The sequence below is a fragment of the Eublepharis macularius genome, chromosome 12 (assembly GCF_028583425.1).
Source record: "Eublepharis macularius isolate TG4126 chromosome 12, MPM_Emac_v1.0, whole genome shotgun sequence".
Classification (NCBI taxonomy): domain Eukaryota; kingdom Metazoa; phylum Chordata; class Lepidosauria; order Squamata; family Eublepharidae; genus Eublepharis; species Eublepharis macularius.
The window spans coordinates 69843049-69861719 of record NC_072801.1 but is presented as its reverse complement, the minus strand read 5'-3'; the positions used below and the strand labels follow the sequence as shown (position 1 = coordinate 69861719).

At 42.2% G+C, this 18671-nt stretch overlaps 1 protein-coding gene across 1 annotated transcript; it reads right to left on the bottom strand.

The window, feature by feature from the left end:
- Positions 1-3265: 3265 nt before the first annotated feature.
- LOC129339716 (vomeronasal type-2 receptor 26-like) lies at positions 3266-13641 on the bottom strand. The gene is made up of 3 exons (XM_054994297.1): positions 13384-13641; positions 6341-6467; positions 3266-4170 (listed from the first exon to the last, which is right to left on the bottom strand). The coding sequence occupies exons 1-3, from the start codon at positions 13639-13641 to the stop codon at positions 3266-3268; spliced, it is 1290 nt and encodes a 429-aa protein (XP_054850272.1).
- Between the last annotated feature and the right edge of the window lie 5030 nt (positions 13642-18671).

Genomic DNA, 18671 nt, shown 5'->3' with positions numbered 1-18671 from the left:
AGTTGTGCCTGGGCGTCGGCTGCAACTGGCCTAAGGGTGGGAGAGGCCTGGAGGCCTGGAGGGGCTCCTGCAACTGAGGTACTGCCGGAGGCTGTAGTGCAGGGCCTAAAGGGGGTGCCTGCTGCTGCAGGGCTGGTGGTGAGGGTGGACAAAAGGCCGGCATCGCCGGACAGTACTGAATATATGATCTTTGGTATCAGTACAATGGACAGGGTCAAACAATAATCAGATCCATCACATGCATCCCATTTAAAATTTGACACCCTTCACCCCCCAGTCCCCGAGATAGTGTCTGTATATTTTAGCTGACTCTCTAATCTTTAATATTGCACTAAAATCAGTGCTGAGACACTGTGAAATTTAATTAGAGTCCAAACATTCCATGGAAACTTGAAATAGCATTGAAATAATTGTTGCTTTAAAACACCAACCTTGAACCAAGAGTTTTTATCCAATGAACCATGTAGGAACATGAGGATGGGTACAACCTGATTCAAGTGCTATATCTGATATATTAAGATTCATGACTGCCCCAAGCTACACACAATGATTCTATTTTGCTAAGTAATAAGTTTGCCATTACAAAACATCTTGTTCCATAGCTAAAGACTCTTCAGATATGAGGTCACCATGGACAATAAACAGATTCCCTCTCTTCCACAAAGAAGCATGGAATGGATATGGGGTGGCAAATTAAAAGAAAAGTTAAATAATAATTTTACTCTCCTAGTATTCAATGCAATCAGAACAACTTGTCCGCAATTATCACAAAGGCAATAGGAAGAAAAAACCCTCCTTACAAGGGTTCGTCATATGTCATTTGTATGGGTAGTTCCATGAAATTCAAGTTGTTTGAAGTGGTGAAAATATGAGTACTAATTCCCCCAATGATGAGATCTCCTTCTTGATAATATTTGTAAGGATTTAAGCAGGGTTCGCTGATGGAGCCTTTAACATCATGAACCTTGGTTATGAATTGAGGCAGCATCGCCAGAATCAGCACAACAAGGGATAGCATCCTGCAACAGGTCCATCAAATTGAAGATTTCTGTCTTCTCACATTAATGTTGGAGTCATTCATTTTTAACACAATCTGACTTGCATGATCTTCTTAACATGATTTCTCATAACATAGATCAGAATGAAAAAACCCTGTCTGTCCCTAGCTCTATCTTCCAAAATCAGCAGCTACATTTCTAGCATAATCCACAATTAACTATTTTTTTCCTAATAACCACTGAAAGGCCTTATGGACTTTGACATGCAGTAATCATAAAGTGATTGATAATTATAGAGGAGATAATCACACTTTACCAAGTTTTCTGTCAAACAGCTGAGAAAAATGTATGTGTTAAAATTCAGCAAATCTTTTCTCTTTAATGGGTCAGCTGGACACAGGTAGTTTTGTGACAATGAGCAAGAAAAAAAACATCCTACGAAAAGAAGCAATCATATTGTGTGGACATGGTTGGGATAGAAGTAGTTGTGATTTATCTTAATCCTGCATAGTGCCTCCAGAAAGGATCATGATCCACTTCTGGTCCACATTCAGTTCCTAATTTGGGGGGGGGGGGCAAAACAGTAGAAAACAGATCCCAGGCGAATAAGTCTCCTATTATCCTGTTCCTGCCACAGTTGTAAAAAAATGCAGAACACCAGTAGCATGGTAATTTGTGATGCACGCAGAAAAGTATCTGAGGAGCCTCTCAGGGAAGCCAATTCTCTCCTTTTTGGCTGGGGTAGAGTTTTGTGGGAGCCCCCTTTTCAAATGTGTTATGAGACATGGATGATATTATTGCCATACATCATATAGGTGAATATGGCCCTCCCGGCTGGCAGCATTGGCTGCTTGAGCTGGGGGCTGTGCTTTGCCTCCCTGAAAGGAGGAGGAGGAAGCAGCACAGTTCCAAGCCATCTGGGACTTGGCTGGGGGGGGGCGAAGCCAGCAGCCTGATTAGGCAGCTCCACCTGCCCGGCCACAGTTGCTTTCAAGATCTCGGCCCACCCTCCTCACCTTGTACTGGTGCAGGATTCGCTGGCTGCTGTTACCAGAGCCAGGTAGGAATCCCTGCTTCCCCCAAATTGGCAAAGGGGAGGGGAGATTGCCTACCTTGCACCACTTATGGCAGTTGAGGTAATTGGTATAGGGTGGTGTCTGTTGATTTGGGGATAGGAAGCAGGCCAGTGAGCACCACTGGCACTTCCCCAATGGTGGGGAAGATGGGTCTGCCAGGAGCAGCTGGTATTGCTTGTGATGGCTGCCAGCTGCATAGGCAGACTGCCTGGGGGAACCTCATGTGCAAGTCCTTCCCTCACTGCTGTACAGCTGAGGCTTTAGGAGCTTGATGGGCGGGGGACCACAAGGATGGCTTGCACCCAGGGCAGAGGGGCTTGCCCAGCCAGGTCAAGGTGGAGGCCCAGGACTTGACCTGTACCGCCAGAAGGCCCTTGCTGCAGTTATTGGTTAATGTTCTTGGTTGATGTTAATTTAATAAAGTAGCCATTACATCCAAGTTTGTTGTTTGTTTCTTCATTCTGACTAGGGTTGCAATAATCAGCCTAAGGGGGTTAAGCAGCTCTTTTGTTACCCCTTGCCTGCCACACAGAGAGCATCCTCTGCCTATGGATGCCAACCTCCTGGATGCAATCTCCTGGATGTGGCATTATCTGAGGATTCCATGGGCCAGGATTTTCTTATTCTCTTCATGTTTGGTAGTGCAACTCACACAGTCATCCTTGAGGTACAGGATTTGAGTCCTGTGGCACCTTAGAGAAAAAGATTTTCCAAGTATAATCTCTGAAGAATCAGACCTCCCTTCTTCAGACAGTATGTCTGAGGTTTGTGACTCTAACTCTTGAAAGCTTACACTCTGAATCTCTTGTTGGCCTCTGAGGTCCCCCTGGACTCAAATCCTGCTGCTCTGCTGCAGACCAATACAGCGACCCACCTAAACTATGCTGGACCTCTGCTGTTTTCACACTGCTTATTGGCCAAAGAACATCACACCAAGCTCCCAGAACGACAGCATCTTGCTGGCGTGATTTCTCGTCATAACTCCTGTTCTCACATGAAATCATACCAGGAAGACACTGTCATTCTGGGAGCTTGGTGCGATGTTCCATGGCCAGTAAGCAATGTGAAAACGTCCCTAGTTACCAATTCCCTTTTCTTTGCATAATGTAGGGGTACCACAGAAAGTTGGAATGATGGGCATAAAGATGGATCCTTTATTACAGATTACAACTGTTACCACAGTTGTTTACATTATTGCCCTTTTCTTCTTATCAACTGGTCCCTGTTGTTCAGCTCAGGCCTCAGAATAATAATGTAACATTTAGGGACAAAGATGCAACCCAGCAGCCCAATACTGGAAGCTAAGATGGAGAAGATCTCCACGGCCACCATGAATTTTCCCTTGGTGCTCAGGTATGTTGGAACAAAGGACACCCAGACACTGCAAAAGACCAATAGACTGAAAGTGATGAATTTGGCTTCATTGAAACTGTCAGGTAACTTCCTGGCAAGGAAAGCCACCACAAAGCTAACAAGGGCCAGGAAGCCCATGTAGCTCAGGACACAGTAGAACATAGTGACAGACCCCACATTGCATTCCAGGACAATAGTTTCAGTCTGTGTGTGCATGTTGGCATCTGGAAATGGGGGAGAAGTTGCCAGCCACACACAACAAATGGCTGCCTGGAAAAGGGAGCAGGAAATCACAATAGCATTGCCCACTCTTTTCCCCACCCACTTTCTCATGCTGCTTCCGGGCTGGATGCTTAAGAAAGCCAGAACCACCGTGATTGTTTTTGCCAGCACGCAAGAAATGGCAGCTGAGAAGACCATGCCAAAAATGCTTTGTTGGAGGAGACAGGACACACGTGCTGGCTGCCCAATGAATAGCAAAGCAGAAAGGAAGCAAAGGAGGAGACAGATAAGGAGACTGTAAGTGAGGTCCCTGTTGTTGGCTCTGACTATGGGAGTGCTGTGGTGCTTGATAAAGACTCCAAGCACCCAAACAGTGGTGAGAGACATAAAAAGCACAAAAGTAACAAAAGTGATTCCCAATGGCTCATCATAAGACAAGAAAGTGGTGTCTTTGGGAATGCATTGGTCTTGTCCCTTGTTTGCATAGCGATCTTCTCTGCAAGTGATGCAGTCATCCATGTCTGTAAAAGAGAGAAAAGTGAAAAGAAGGAAGGCCAGTTTTAGTGTTTCCTATATTCCTCAACTGCTCCTATATTTCCTGCTTTGAGAAGATCCTTTGGTGGGGATCACAGCATCTGTTTCGCTCCATAATAGAGATGAGCACCCATTTCATGAACCACGAACTTTCACGAACCTGCCCCAGTTTGTAAACAGGTTCATTTGGTTCATGAACATGTCACTTCCAAGTCAGCAAATTGTTACTTCCGGGTCAGCAGGAGGCCTGCAGGAATCCATCCCCTGTTGCCTAGGAAACTGATCAGCACCAGGCTGTCTGCAGTGATGAATTAAAAAAATGAACCAAACGAACTAGCCTAAAGTTCGTGGTGGTTTGTGAGACATGGGCTGTGACGAACTGCCAGTTCACGAACCATAAACCAGCCCGGTTCATCATGAACTTTGGTTCATATTTCGGTTCATGCCCATCTCTACTTCACAACCATCCTCACTTACATGAGTTTCTGAGTGCTAGGCAGAAGATTGCTTTGTTTTACTCTCCTGTTGAAATACTTCACTTCTGTTGCAGAGATTGTTGGATTCTGTTTTTTTTAAGTGCCTTAATCTCAGATTTTTAGATGTACGACCGTGGGATGCTAAACTGCGAGTTAACAACTGCCTCAATTTCATCAAGTAGAGCAGAGATGTACTTCTCACCAGTGTCCTACACTACAAAAATTATTGTAATGTGGTACAGGGTTTGACTCACTGAAAACCATCAATAATCCTGATAGGAGTCCTATTTTCTTGGGACTCAACTTGTAAGAGGGGGCAGATTCTGTTTCCTCTGTGTCACCCTTGTATACATCCACCTTGTGGCTGCTTCTAGAAAGGCAGTGTTATTTTGTGGGTATAGCTGAGGACTAAGATCTCTGAGGCCCAATTTACCTTGGAAAGTCACTAGGCAACCTTGGGCCAGTCACTGTCTCACTGAATCAATGCACACATTGGCTGTGAGGATAAAAGAGTGAATTGGACAATGATATTGTAAACCTCTTTTGGTATCCATCTAGGAGAAAAATTGGGTTATAAACATCTCATTAAATAATACTAAGATTGTCTATGATCACTTATATCAACTAGCAAAACATGTATGATTTCCTCCTCTTCTAAGAACTTTGCATGGTTGTTAGATCACTGTCCCTGGTAACAGATTTTCTTTCGATGGTTGTTGTGGATTTTCTGGGCTGTATAGCCGTGGTCTTGGCATTGTAGTTCCTGACATTTCACCAGTAGCTGTGACTGAGAGTGCTCTGTCTTTTGGTGCTACACCTCTGAAGATGCCAGTCACAGCTGCTGGCGAAACATCAGGAACTACAATGCCAAGACCATGGATATACAGCCCAGAAAATTCACAACAACCATCTTTCTCCAGCCTTGAAAGCATTCGACAATACATCAGATTTTATTTCCTTTTCTCAGCATCTTTAAAATTGATATTGATATGTGGGGACATTTATGTAACCAACTTGCAATATGGAGATACTCCATCAGGCATTTGGTTGATAGTGAGCAAATTGTTAATTTTCTGTTTGCCATGTCTTATGCTCTGGTAGTGGCTGCTCAGGTCCCATGTTAAACCTCTACCCATGTTTTTTAGATATATATTGTAGTCTGTATGGTTTACGGTACAACTCTTTTCTATTTTTTCTACTGTTTTCTATATTGCTTTTTAGATATATGTATATGGTTTTAATGTATAATATATGATGTATTCTTTTTTCTTTGTCACCCAGAGCCAATTTCTGGGGAGGTTGGAATATAAATAAATAAATTTGTCCAAACGTATATCATGATAACTCAAACCATATGAAATAAAATTGTTGTGCATCTACGTATGTATTTATATGGTGTTTGTGTTCATTTAAAACCAATCTTTCTCTCCTAATGTGGACCTAAAAGAGCTTAGATAGCTCTTCTCTCTTCCATTTTATCTCCATAAACATCTACTTAGGTAGGTTTGGCTGTGAGCATGACTTGCCCAAGGTCACCCAAGCAATATTCTGTGGCAGAGTAAGGATTCAAACCTGGATCTCCAAAATCCTACTCCAACACTCTAACCACTGCACATCATTACCTCACTTATGAGCTTAGAAAGGTGTGATCTGGCTAAGGATTACACTACAAATCTCTTACCTTGCTTATTAGAAATCTTCCCTTCTGGACACGGAATACAGTCATAGCAGCAGAATGGCTCCCCTTCCTTCATTTTCTTCCTGTGACCCAGGTGGCAACTTTCACTGCAGACAGAAAGTGGCTGTGTCTAACATATAAATGAGAGAGGGAAACTATCAGTTGGTAAATGTCTGAATCAATCAATTGGTAAATATCTAAACTGACATTCTGTTTTTTCCTCCAAATTATTCACGGTCGATAGCCCAAGTCTAGTACTTCTCATGTGCCTTTGATTCATTCACCACAGAGTGCATCATTCTTCCTTCCACCCAGCTGTTTTAGCCTATGGAAATGATACATCTTTGATTTATAACACAACATTCAATTTATATACAGCTCTTCAGGACAACTTAATGCCACATTCAGAGTGGTTTACAAAGTGTGTTGTTGTTATCCTCATGAAATCACCCTGTGAGGTGGGTGGGGCTGAGAGAGCTCTAAGAGAGCTCTGATTAACCCAAATTCACCCAGCCGGCATCAAGTGGAGGAATGGGGAATGAAACCCGGTTCTCCAGATTAGAGTCCTGCCACTCTTACCCACTACACCAAACTGGCTCACTCTGGGTAGATGAGGGCTGTCAATTCTGGCTTTCAAAAGGCCGGGTGATTTGAAGGTGGTGCCTAGGGAGAGAGGATTGAGGGAAAAGAACTCAAAGGGCATGTGATGCCATACAGTCTGCCCTCCAATGCTGCCATTTCCTCCATGGCAACTGATCTCTATTTTCTGGAGCTCAGCTGCAATCCCATGAAAACTTTGGTTGTTGTGGATTTTCCAGGCTGTATAGCTGTAGTCATGGCATTGTAGTTTCTGACATTTCACCACAGCTGCTGGCGAAACATCAGGAACTACAATGCCAAGACCATGGCTATACAGCCCGGAAAATCTAGAACAACCATCGTTCTCCGGCTGTGAAAGCCTTTGACAATACCATGAGAACTTTGTCCAAATGCATATCATAACTCAAACTATATGAAATAAAATTGCTGTGCATGTATGTATGTATTTATATGCTGTCAATTGATAGCCTGGTTGACATATTTTAATATTCTTCCCTTTTTTGAAAAGAAAAAAGGCACAGCGAAAAGGATCGTGTCAGAGAAACAGCTCAGGGCCAAACTACAAGTAACGAATGACACAGGTTGGACACTTGTCAGCTTCCCTCAAGTTTTGATGGGAAATGTAGGCAGCTTGGCAGAATGTTGGACAAGTTACAGTTGAAAAGTCCATTGGACAGCAGTTGGAGAGCCAAGCTGCAAGACCAGGAGGCCTACATTTCCCATCAAAACTTGCCAACCTGTGTCATTTGTCACTTGTAGCTTGGCCCTTAGTTGAGATCACAGTTTGTTCACATATGGTGAGCAGAATCCTCATTAAAAAAAAAAAAAAATCTCAGATATTTCATTTTGGCTCTAGCTACCGTTTCTACTCTATCTCACTCAATTCTTAATACAGACCCAAGAGAAAGATCTCATAATCTCCAGCATAACCTTTGGTCAAGAGGACATTTGGTGAGTAGAGGTGGAAAAAGAGGATGGTAATCTTAACCCTGTCCCTACCTACTCTAAATTAGCCCACGGTGCCTATTTCTTCTGTTCTGTGGTTTCAAATTTTCAGCATTGCTCTTCTTAAAAAAACAATGGGACTCAACAGAGCATATTGGCATAAGATGTTTTTCTATAAAGGAAGCTTTCCCAGATCATGTAGATGGGTCCTACCTGGTTAAACCAACTGTTCCATGTGATGCCATCTTCACTAAGAGTAAGCCCTTGGTCTGCAGGAGCTTCTGGATTAAACTCTCCAATTTTCACTTTTAAAATAGATTGATTTTGGGAAATAATCCAGTTTATAATATCATAACCCATTACTACTTGGCCATTGGTATCAAATGAAACCTTGTCCCCAGCACTGTTATTAAATGCGACTGTTCTCAGGAAGCGTTGAAGCTATATTGAAAAAAGAAGTGCAAATGGAGGTTACTTGTTCATTGGGAAGCAAAAGGCATCTTCATAATTGTTTCTTAACAGAATATTTTAAAAAGAGAACTATTAAATGGCATGTGCCTGATATCTTTGTTTTTAACTGCATGCTTCTTTTTTGTATGTATTGATTTCATCAGGGAATGCAGTTCCCAGCAGTAGCTTTTTATTGCCCACCAAAGTGGGAGGAAATTCATAGGAATGGTGCCCTCTCAACACTGTTCCCCCCCCCCCCAAAGAGGAAGAAATCTTGAACTAGAGAGAAGTTCCAGATTTAGCTGAGAGGCATGGTAAAGTGCAACCTCCAAGTAACAAATTCAGTACCCAGACGTTCAGAAAACAAGTCCCACAGAAAGAAAGACCATAACTGGATTCTCTTTTTCTTACAAGACTAATGATTATGGAGAAATGTCTTACAGCCCAGAATTTACATCAAAGTTGACAATAATTGGATCTTCACTCTGCCCAGGCTCATTTGCTACAAAAAGCATTTTACAACAAGTGTGCAAGGGAAAATCTGGGTGGTTATGACTCATATTCCAGCACTACCTCCCAGAACAAAATGGCCTGTCCTTCTATCTTATAAGATATGTACAGTGTTAGAGGGCTGCATTTGAATAGCTTCTTTTGATCTTCGCTCATTCCATTGTGATTTCAAAATTATGTTTGTTCTCATTTCTTTACTAAATTTCTTAACATTTCAAATATTGGTAGATTGATCTCCATCATGGCAGACTGATCTTTCCACATCAGCCCTAGTAAGTCATACTTGTCAAGGAGGAGGAAGGGGAGGATGCTGTGATAGATCCCTTCATCCTCATGGAATGCAAAAGCATTGGTTTATCCATATGTTAGCTAATCTAAGTAAATCCCTGTATGTACCCCTGTACGTACACCTAAATACATCCCTGTATGTACCCCAGAGGATACTTCATTCAACAGATAAACAACTTTTGCTGGTCCCTGGCTGGTGGGATTTTCTGTCTGATGACACCAGGGCCCCGAAGGATTTGTTATCTTTCTGGTGGACCTGTAAGACAGAGATGTTCTGCCAGGCATATGGTGGAGGCTAGGCTGGGACCCGCCGCCACATTAAAGATCTATCCAACATCCTGTACGTGGGCCAGGTTGAAGCACAGCATGTTATTGTCATTTTATAGTTACCATTTGAGGAGAATATTCTATTTATGTAAGGTTTTAATGTTTTATTTATGTAACGTTAAGTGTTTAAAATGTATTGTATGAAATGGAAATGTTGTATTCCACACTGAGCCCGGCTGGTGGAGAGGGTGGACTAAAAATCTAATCTAATCTAATCTAATCTAATCTAATCTAATCTAATCTAATCTAATCTAATGATTGATTGATTGATTGATTGATTGATTGATTGATTGATTGATTGATTGATTGATTGATTGATTGATTGATTGATTGATTGATTGATTGATTGATTGATTGATTGATTGATTGATTGATTGATTGATTGATTGATTGATAAAGCAGGAAGTGCAAAAACAAGGCAGAGCCTTTAAGCATCAACACAACTAACAATGCAATCTTAAACAGTTACTCCAGTCTAAGGCCATTGATTTCAATTGGCTTAGACTAGTGTAACTCTTTTTAGGATTGCACTGTAAAAGAACTGGAGTAAATTGGCGGGAGAAATATTAACAATTTGAGATATGCAGATGACACATTAACTGGCAGAAAATAGTGAAGACTTAAAACGACTACCGATGAAGGTTAAAGGGGAAAGCGCCAAAACAGGATTACAACTGAACATCAAGAAGACAAAACTAATGACTACACAGTTTTAAAGTTGACAATGAGGAAATTGAAGTTGTTCAAGATTTTCAATTCCTTGGCAATGAAGAAATCAGAAGAAGATTGAGACTTGGAAGGGCAGCTTTCAGGGAGCTAGATAAGATCCTTAAAGATAAAAATGTCTCTCCGGGAACCAAGATCAAGATAATCCAAAGTATGGTATTCCCCATTGCCATGTATGGATGTGAAAGTTGGACAGTAAAGAAAACTGACAGGAAAAAAATGATTCATTTGAAATGTGGTGCTGGAGGAGAGTTTTGCAGATACCATGGACAGTCAAAATGACAAATAAGTGGGTACTAGATCAAATCAAGCTGGAATTCTCCTTAGAAGCTAAAATGACAAGACTAAAGCTATCGCACTTTGGTCACATCATGAGAAGACAAGATTCTCTGGAAAAGTCAAAAATGCTAGGAAAAGTGGAAGGCAGCAGGAAAAGAGGAAGACCTAAAATGAAGTAGCTTGACTCCATAAAAGAAGCCACATCCTCCAGTTTGTAGGATCTGAGTAGGTCTGTTAGAGATAGAATGTTTTGGAGGTCTTTCATTCATAGGGTTGCCATATGTCGGAGACGACTTGATGGCACATAACACACACACACATCAGGAGATACTCTTAAAGATCAGTTGGTGGCACCCCAAGATATGGAGGTAACACCAGGAGAAAGAAGGAAAGGAGCCTTGCCAGGCAGAGAACTGGGCTCAGTGCAGAACTTTGAGGCTCCTGCATGGACGGAAATCACATTGGAGACAGTTTCCCAAAGCTGATTAAAAAACACATTTTTGGAGAGGGTAATTCAGATATACAGTTGGATGTAACCAGCTTTTTAATTCACTCTGACTCATTTTCCTTCTTCCCCACAGCCCTCCCTTCCCCTAATATGATTTTTGTATATGTATTTCCCATTATCTGCAGCTTGGCCATTTGGGGTGACAAACTGGAGTTCTCCACCTTTTTTTACCAGAGGAAAAGCCCACACAATGTCTAATATAAGAATGGAAGGAAAGAAAAGATTTTTCTGGCAAGGTTAACCTCTTTCAAAACTCAAAGAGGTTCCCAATCCACAGACCAAAAGGTCATTTCTCTTTCATTCAGCCTTCATCCGTCACCTCTCTCTTAATTGATCATTACCTCAAATCCAGCAGAAATATTGAAAAAGCAGCAACTAAAAGTATACAAGTGCATAAGTCATTTGAGCATCATATTCAAGGTGAGCAATTCCTGCCCGTGTTATGCCTTACTGTACTTTTATTGTCATTGTAAATAGTGAGGCAAATGGGGAACAAGGATGAAACATGAAAAAACTGTGGCATTATTAGATGCATGGAAGAGCAAACAAGGAAGAAGATTCATTAATAAATGGTCTCTAGAGGGACAGCATGTTTTACAGATTACATCTTCTTCCAGACATTGTTTTCTTTTTCCGAAGATCTTTACCTGCCATGATGGTTGACGTAAGAGGTTACATTTCTTTCTCTCCATCATTCGTCTATGTCCACAGGAGGATGAATAAATGGCATCCAGAGCATGTACCACAGCATAGACAGCATTGTAGATTCTGTAGCTGTGGCCAGTCATATTCACTTCAAAGGCATCTCCAGCCAGGCTGTCCAGCTTCTCCTCCCAAGTGCATGCTTGATCAAAACCCTTGTCCAAAGGAGAATCTGGAAAATGACATAGGAATGCTTGTTCCCAGAATTCCCTGACAAAGTCATCTGGTTTAGTCCAAAGAGGGTCTCTGTTCTGAAGAATTTGCTGGAACCCTGGGGGTTCTTTTGTGTGAACTCTGAAGGATACAGCACCATGAAGTAGCTGTAAGGCCCACTTTCTTTGATAATAATATGATGCCACATCCATCTGAATTGTCATAATATACACTTTACCTTTAGGTATTGCTTGTGTGAATCCTAACTCTGAAAATTTTACTGATGCTCCCATATAAGAGAGAGATCCCGTGTCTCCATAAAGGACAACTGCATTGGCTTTGCTTTCCATCACAACTTCAAAATTTTTCAATCCCTCTTTCATCATTTCAAAATAATATTCAAGTTTAGAGACCTGGCGGATTTTTTCTATGAAGGCCACACAGATGCCATTCTGTGAAAAGGGGGAAGTATGGCTTTCTGAAATCTTTCTCCACGTTCATCATCCACAGCAATGATGCCAATCCATGTCCACTTGAAGTGCAGAATTAAGTGGAAAATCCCTTTGTATTGCTGGGCTTCATTTGGGACCATCTGATAGAAAGAAAGACCTGATAGTTTTTCATTCCTGGCTGAAGTAGAGCCATAGCTCAGCTAAAGAAAAAAACATTGGAAGGGAAATAGAGACAAGCAATTGAAAAGTTTTCAAAATAGGTCTCTCTGTGTGAGTGGATCTGTAATCTGCAGAGAAGTGCACATCATCCAGTTTGATTACTAGTAAAAATCAAAGACAAATCTATGCTTTGCTTTGTGGTCATTTCTGGAGAAGAAATGGAAATGATTTCCTTTTTCACCAATGTGAAAGGCATGAAGAAGAACTAGATGGATAAACCTGATGAAGTGAGCTTCGTTCCTTATGAAAGTTATGCTGTAAATGTTCCTAATATGTAGCAGCAAAATAAAACAAGAGCCCAGTGGCACCTTAAAAAACTATCACAGTTTTGCCCCAATTATACTTTGTGTAAATAATTTTGGATGTTTCACTCTATTCTTATGTCCAATATGCATTTTGTTTTAATGTTCAGGAAACGATTCATCCTGGAGAAGCATTCAATCAAGTACAAATACAAAAAGTGATGTGGAAGTTCTTTCCGTAGTCTGGAATAGCTTATTTAGACAGAATATATCACAGTAATTGAACGGATTCATCATCATTCATTTGTGAACCAGTCTTTGAAGCCAGATCTAAAATAATTCCCTTGCAAACTAATATCTGTAAATAATCACACGAATATGTACCAATGTATGCTCTTTGTCAGTGTTTTGTTACATGTCAATAGTTAGATGGGTAGCCATGTTGGTCTGCAGTAGAACAGCAGGATTTTTGTCCAGTGGCACCTTAGAGACCAACGAGGCTTTCAAAATGTAAGCTTTGGAATAAGAGCTTCCTTCAAATACCCTCTGAAGATTGTGTCTTCCATGAATACATGAGGTATGCTGTTTTCTAGAAATGACTATCTTTTTATTAGGTTCCCTTTATACTGTGCATACCCAACCTACCTGTGGAATCTTGTAGATGGCCAGCAGAGTTGCTATGTAGAAGGAAGTCTCAGCTTCCAGTCCTCCAACGACGCCGATCAGATTGTTCTGGGAATCGCACTTGTAGTTGGGGAGGAATCTGTTCTTTGTAGAGAGAAGTTGTATTGTGGCACGATAAGTTTCTCTGTTGTTGAAGTAGTTGTTACGCACATGGAGGCCCAAGGTGACATTTGGTAAGAGCTGGAGGTTTTCATTGATTTCATTCACAGCAAATGCCATGGCCAAGATATGTTGATAGTACTTAGTCCGTACACTAGGACAAGAATCACAGAGCACCAAGGCAAAAAATGTTGTAATATTATTGAGCCTCATGCTTAATTACTCAGTTCTTGTAGAAATATTGTCTTGGGTATTAGTACAATGGATTTGGTTGAGTGATCTTCAGATTCCCTCGCCTCCATCCCATTTAAAATTCTCCCCAGTCCCTGGATTTTTTTTCTGTGTATTTTATCTCATTCTCTAATCTTTTAATATCTCATCAAAGAGTCAGTGCTGTGAGGCTCTGTAATGTAATTAGAGTCCAAATGTTCCATGGTAAGTGGAAAAAACATTTAAATAGCAGTGACCTCAAAACACCATCCTTGAACTGCCAATTGGCAATACAAAGGATTTCTGTCCAATTTAAGAAGTCATCTAAGAATGTGGGGATAGGTGCAACCTGATTCAACTGCTATATCCAATCTATTAAGATTCATGACCATCCGTAGCTGCACACAAGGACTTTAATTTTGCCAAGTAATAAGTCTGCTATTACAAACCAACTTGTCCATAGCTGAAATATATTACTTCCATATGAGATCACCAGATTCCCTTTCTTCCCCAAAGTAGCATGGGATTTAAATGGGGTAGCAAACTAAATGAGAAGTTAAAAATTAATCTTTACATTCCTAGAATTACATGCAATCCTAACGATTTGTAAGCTGTTTATGCAATATGCACAGATAACAGGTATATGGGAGGAAAAAAAACCACTCCTTACAAGGGTATATGATATGCCATATCATTGGGTAATTCCTTGAAATCCATCTTGTCTGAAAAGGCATAGATATGAGTACTAATTCCCCCAATGATGAGATCTCCTTCTTGATAATATTTGTAAAGATCTGAGAAGGGTTCACTGATGGAGCCTTTAACATCATGAACCTGGGGTGTTAACTGAGGCAGAATCACCAGAACCAATACCACGAGTGATAACATCTTCCAACAGATCCATCACAATAAAGATTTCTCTCTTTTCGCACTACTATTGGATAATTCAATTTCAAAACAATGTGAATTGCGTAATCTCTTTAAGATGATTTCATATATCAACAATCAGATTGAAAGAGCCCTGTGTGTCCCTAGCTCTACCACCATCATAGAATATCAAATGCTGTGTTTTTAATATAATCCACAATTGTTATTTTTCCCCAATGTCTATTAAAATGCCTTAGGGGCTTTGACAAGCAGTAATCATAAAATTGTTGTTAATTACAGAGGAGATATTCACACTTTACCAAGCTGTCTGTAGAACAACTGGGAAAAATATGTGGGTTTTTTTGTTTTTTTTTTAAACTGAAGCAAAACTTTTCTTCTCTCTTTACTGGGGCAGCTGGGCATAGGTGGTCTTGTGACACTGAACAAGAACAACAGAAAACATGATGGGAAAAGTACCAATAGTGCTATCTGGAAATACTTAGGATAGAACTAGTTGTGGTATATTGTAACCGTCTTCCATGCCTCCACAAAGACTCACACACTATTTCACACACCATTTCATACTGTAGGTCCCAGGCAAATAAAACTAGATATAGGCACGAACCAAAAAACAATTAACGGACCAGTGGTTCATGGTTCGGGGAAGACGGGATCGCGAACAAGGCCCCATTCGGGTCCCATTCCCCCCATGCATGGAGAGGACAGCAGGTACACATGGATAGGGGTGCAGCTTAAATCTGTCAAACTCAGAAAAAGCTTCTGAGCTGCCCCTCGGGGTTGAAAGTGGTGGCAGCAGACAGCACCCAACTTCCTGCTTCGTGGAAGGGGTGGGAGGGACCTATTCCCCCCTGCTCAGAGGGGACACCAGGTGTCATGGAGGGGGGGTACTGTATGGTGCCACTCTCACATCGACAACAGCAGCAGAGCTGTTCCTTGTGCCCAAAAGCATCATCAGCTGACAGCACCACACCTTCCTGCCTTTGCGGAAAGGACAGGATGGGAAAGACAGGAGAGGTTGGGAGGCATCTGAGCAGATCCAGAGAGGGAGAGGTGTGAAGAGGGAATGGGAACTTGTCTGAGAGTGGAGGGCAAAGGGTCACCAGCAATGGAAGCAGCCCCGAGAACTGAGGGAGGCTTGAGCCTCCTGTGGATGAGCTGGGCCGGCTACAACCCCAGGTTGGCTTAGATCCCGAGTAGGTCCAGGTCCATGGGAGGGTGCCCCAGTAGGTTGAGGTTTACCTTGATGAACGTCAACATGTCCACCAGGTCCGGGTGCAGACGTGTGCGGCGGGGATGGAGGAGGTCTCCCATGTGGGAGAACACCTGCTCACTCTGCACGCTGGTGGAAGGGCAGAACAGAATATTGGTGGCGATGATGGATAAGTCTGGCCATTGGGTCAGATTTCCTCACCCAATACTGCAATGGGTTAGCATAGGGGGGCTTGGTGGGATCAGAAAGGTACTCGTGCAACATAGCCCTCACCAAGTCCTCCACTGAGAGGGAGATGCTCGCTGTGCAGCGGCCAACCATGCAGCTCACAACAAACACCTCCCATTTCCATGTCACTAGCGTTCACCTGTACCATGAACTTACAATTCTCATCTGGGTGTTGTAGTGCTGGTTTTGAGGTGAGTAACTTTTTCAATTGCTCAAAGGCTTCTAGACATTCTTGAGTCCAATTTAACTTTGTGCTTAGCTTAGCTCCTTGTGCTCCCTTGCCTCTGGTTTTTAATAGATCCGTAAGGGGCAAGGATATCTGAGCAAAGTTCTTTATAAAGGGTCTGTAAAAGTTGACAAAGCCCAGGAACAATTGTAAATGTCTCCTGGTCTTGTGGGGGGGGGGTCCACCCCACCACTGTCTGTACTTTTGCAGGGTCCATTTTCAACCCCTGCTCTGAAACTCTATACCCAAAAAAGTCCAGTTCCTCCTTATGAAATTTACACTTAGAAAGTTTTACAGGCAGGTGGTTATTATGTAACACTTTCAGTACCTGCTGAACCATCTGGACATGTGACTTATAAGCTTTTGAATAAATAAAAACATCATCTAAATAAACAACAACACCTTTGTACAGGTACTCATGCAGGGTCTCATTGATTAGGTTCATGAACACCCCAGGAGCCCCTTGAAGCCCAAAAGGCATCATGGTGTATTCAAACTGTCCCAAGGGGATGTTGAACACAGTTTTCCATTCATACCTCCCCTCTGTGACAAAAAAACAAAAAACAAAAACAAGAAACCCTGCCCTGACCAATCAGGGCCTGTGTGGAGTATCTGATAAGGATCTGGGAGACAAAGGTTCGAATCCTACCTCTGCCACAGAAGCTTGAGGGATTACTTTGGGCCACCCACACTTCCTCATTCTAATGTACCTCTAAGACTTGTTCAGAAGATAAAATGGAGGAGTTGCAGTGCCAAAGATGGAAGGTATTGTAACATCCTTGTCCAAGCAAGGAGAACAATGGAGGAGAGGAGAACAATGTGGGGATAAAATGGAGGAGAACAATTTTGGGTCCCCCCATTGGTGAGAAAGCCAAGATATGAACCTTGTTTTAACTCTAATTGTGGCTACAGTTTATAAAACAGGATGATCGCCCTGGAGGTTGCTTCATCAAGCACTGCTGTAACTCTTTTGGCAGGGGGCAGAACTGCTCCTTTAACAATCAATAATCAATAAGTTACAGTTGTAACGAAATGGTTGCCAAGGGTTAAATGAGTGCTGCTAGCAATTAATCTGTCTTAAAGAAAAAGGGAAAAAAATGTTCTCCGTGAGGTTTGATGGGCTGTGGGGCCAGGGAGGGGCCTGCAGGAGTTTTGGTGTGGGACACCCTTCTTCCTGGACTACAACTCCCAGCTGCCCCGGGGCCAAGAAAGTGAGGGAAAAATAAGGGGTGGAGCCTGAATCGATAGACTCAGCCGATCCTGAGGGAAAGTCAGTTGCCTTCTTGGTTGAAGAAGGAGAGGCTCCTGCTGCTGGGTGAAACCAGGTTGCCTAGGCCCTAAATGTGGAGGCCTGGGAGGCAGCAGAAAGGAAATAAAGGGTGAACCTTCCCTAAGACCCCCCCCTTAAGGTAGAGTAGGGAACAGTGTGGTAGGGAAAGCAGACGGCGGTTCTCTTCAGTTTAATTTTCTGCCCTAAGGGTTCTGAAAAGGGGGGTCTACCCCTACGTGTTGTGCCTTTACCTGCTTTGTATATAGTGCTCTGCATATAGTTATTAAATTATACTTTTTTGAATATAAAGAACCTCCCCCCACTTGGCACGCTACAAGAAGGGAGGGAGCCCAGGAGAAACTGATCAGGCCAGACTATGGTGGGTTGCCAGTTCTCCATGGCCCAACCAAAGATTGGGTAATTCACTTCCCAGTAAGGAAATTCAGCCAGAGGGGTCTCACTGCCCCTCAGTCAGGTGCTGTACAAATCATTGAGTGGTGGCAGTGACGAAGAATGTGAGCCATGCCCCCCAGGGATGGTGGGAAGCTGATAGCAGGGCTAGCAGGCCATTGACAGCGGCTCAGTTGCCCGCACTGAGAGCCAGCGCCCGTTCCGCCACAACAGGGATGGCCAGTAGAGCAAGCAGGCTCTACTGTTTAAGCAAATGAATGAGTAGGTATTCACACAAACCTTCCACAAAGCTCAGTCTTGATTTAATGGAGAAGATAAAGTGATAATAAAAGTGCCAATTAGGAACACAGAATCATCACACAAATTAAAAGACAAATTTAATTGCATTGGATCAGTCCAACTTTTATTTTTTTAAAAAATGAGAGATTCCCTTCCCCCATCATCTGTGTTTTCTTTAACTGAAAACCACCAAGATAAAAATTGTTATGGCAGTGGTTCTACTGGAACCTGGCACTCTCATGCATCACATTCATTTCTAGATTTGTCCTACCGACAAGGAGCTTCAAGCCTTTTTTTAAAAAAAGAATCCTATTTCAAAATGGTTGCAAACCAAAGCACAATTGTACATATGATAACTATTCAGATTGTCTAAGTTCTGGATACAACCCAGTGAACTCCAAGTATGCTTTTAAACTGGAAATATTGTA

Bases quoted from the DNA above. Each gene is read 5' to 3' on its own strand.
- LOC129339716 (XM_054994297.1), bottom strand. From the start codon at position 13,641: ATGGCATTTGCTGTGAATGAAATCAATGAAAACCTCCAGCTCTTACCA. The intron at 6,468-13,383 runs GTAGGTTGGGTA...TTTATATGTTAG, and splicing joins CCATCTACAAGATTCCACAG to ACACAGCCACTTTCTGTCTG. The intron at 4,171-6,340 runs GTAAGAGATTTG...TCTCTTTTACAG, and splicing joins GAAGATTTCTAATAAGCAAG to ACATGGATGACTGCATCACT.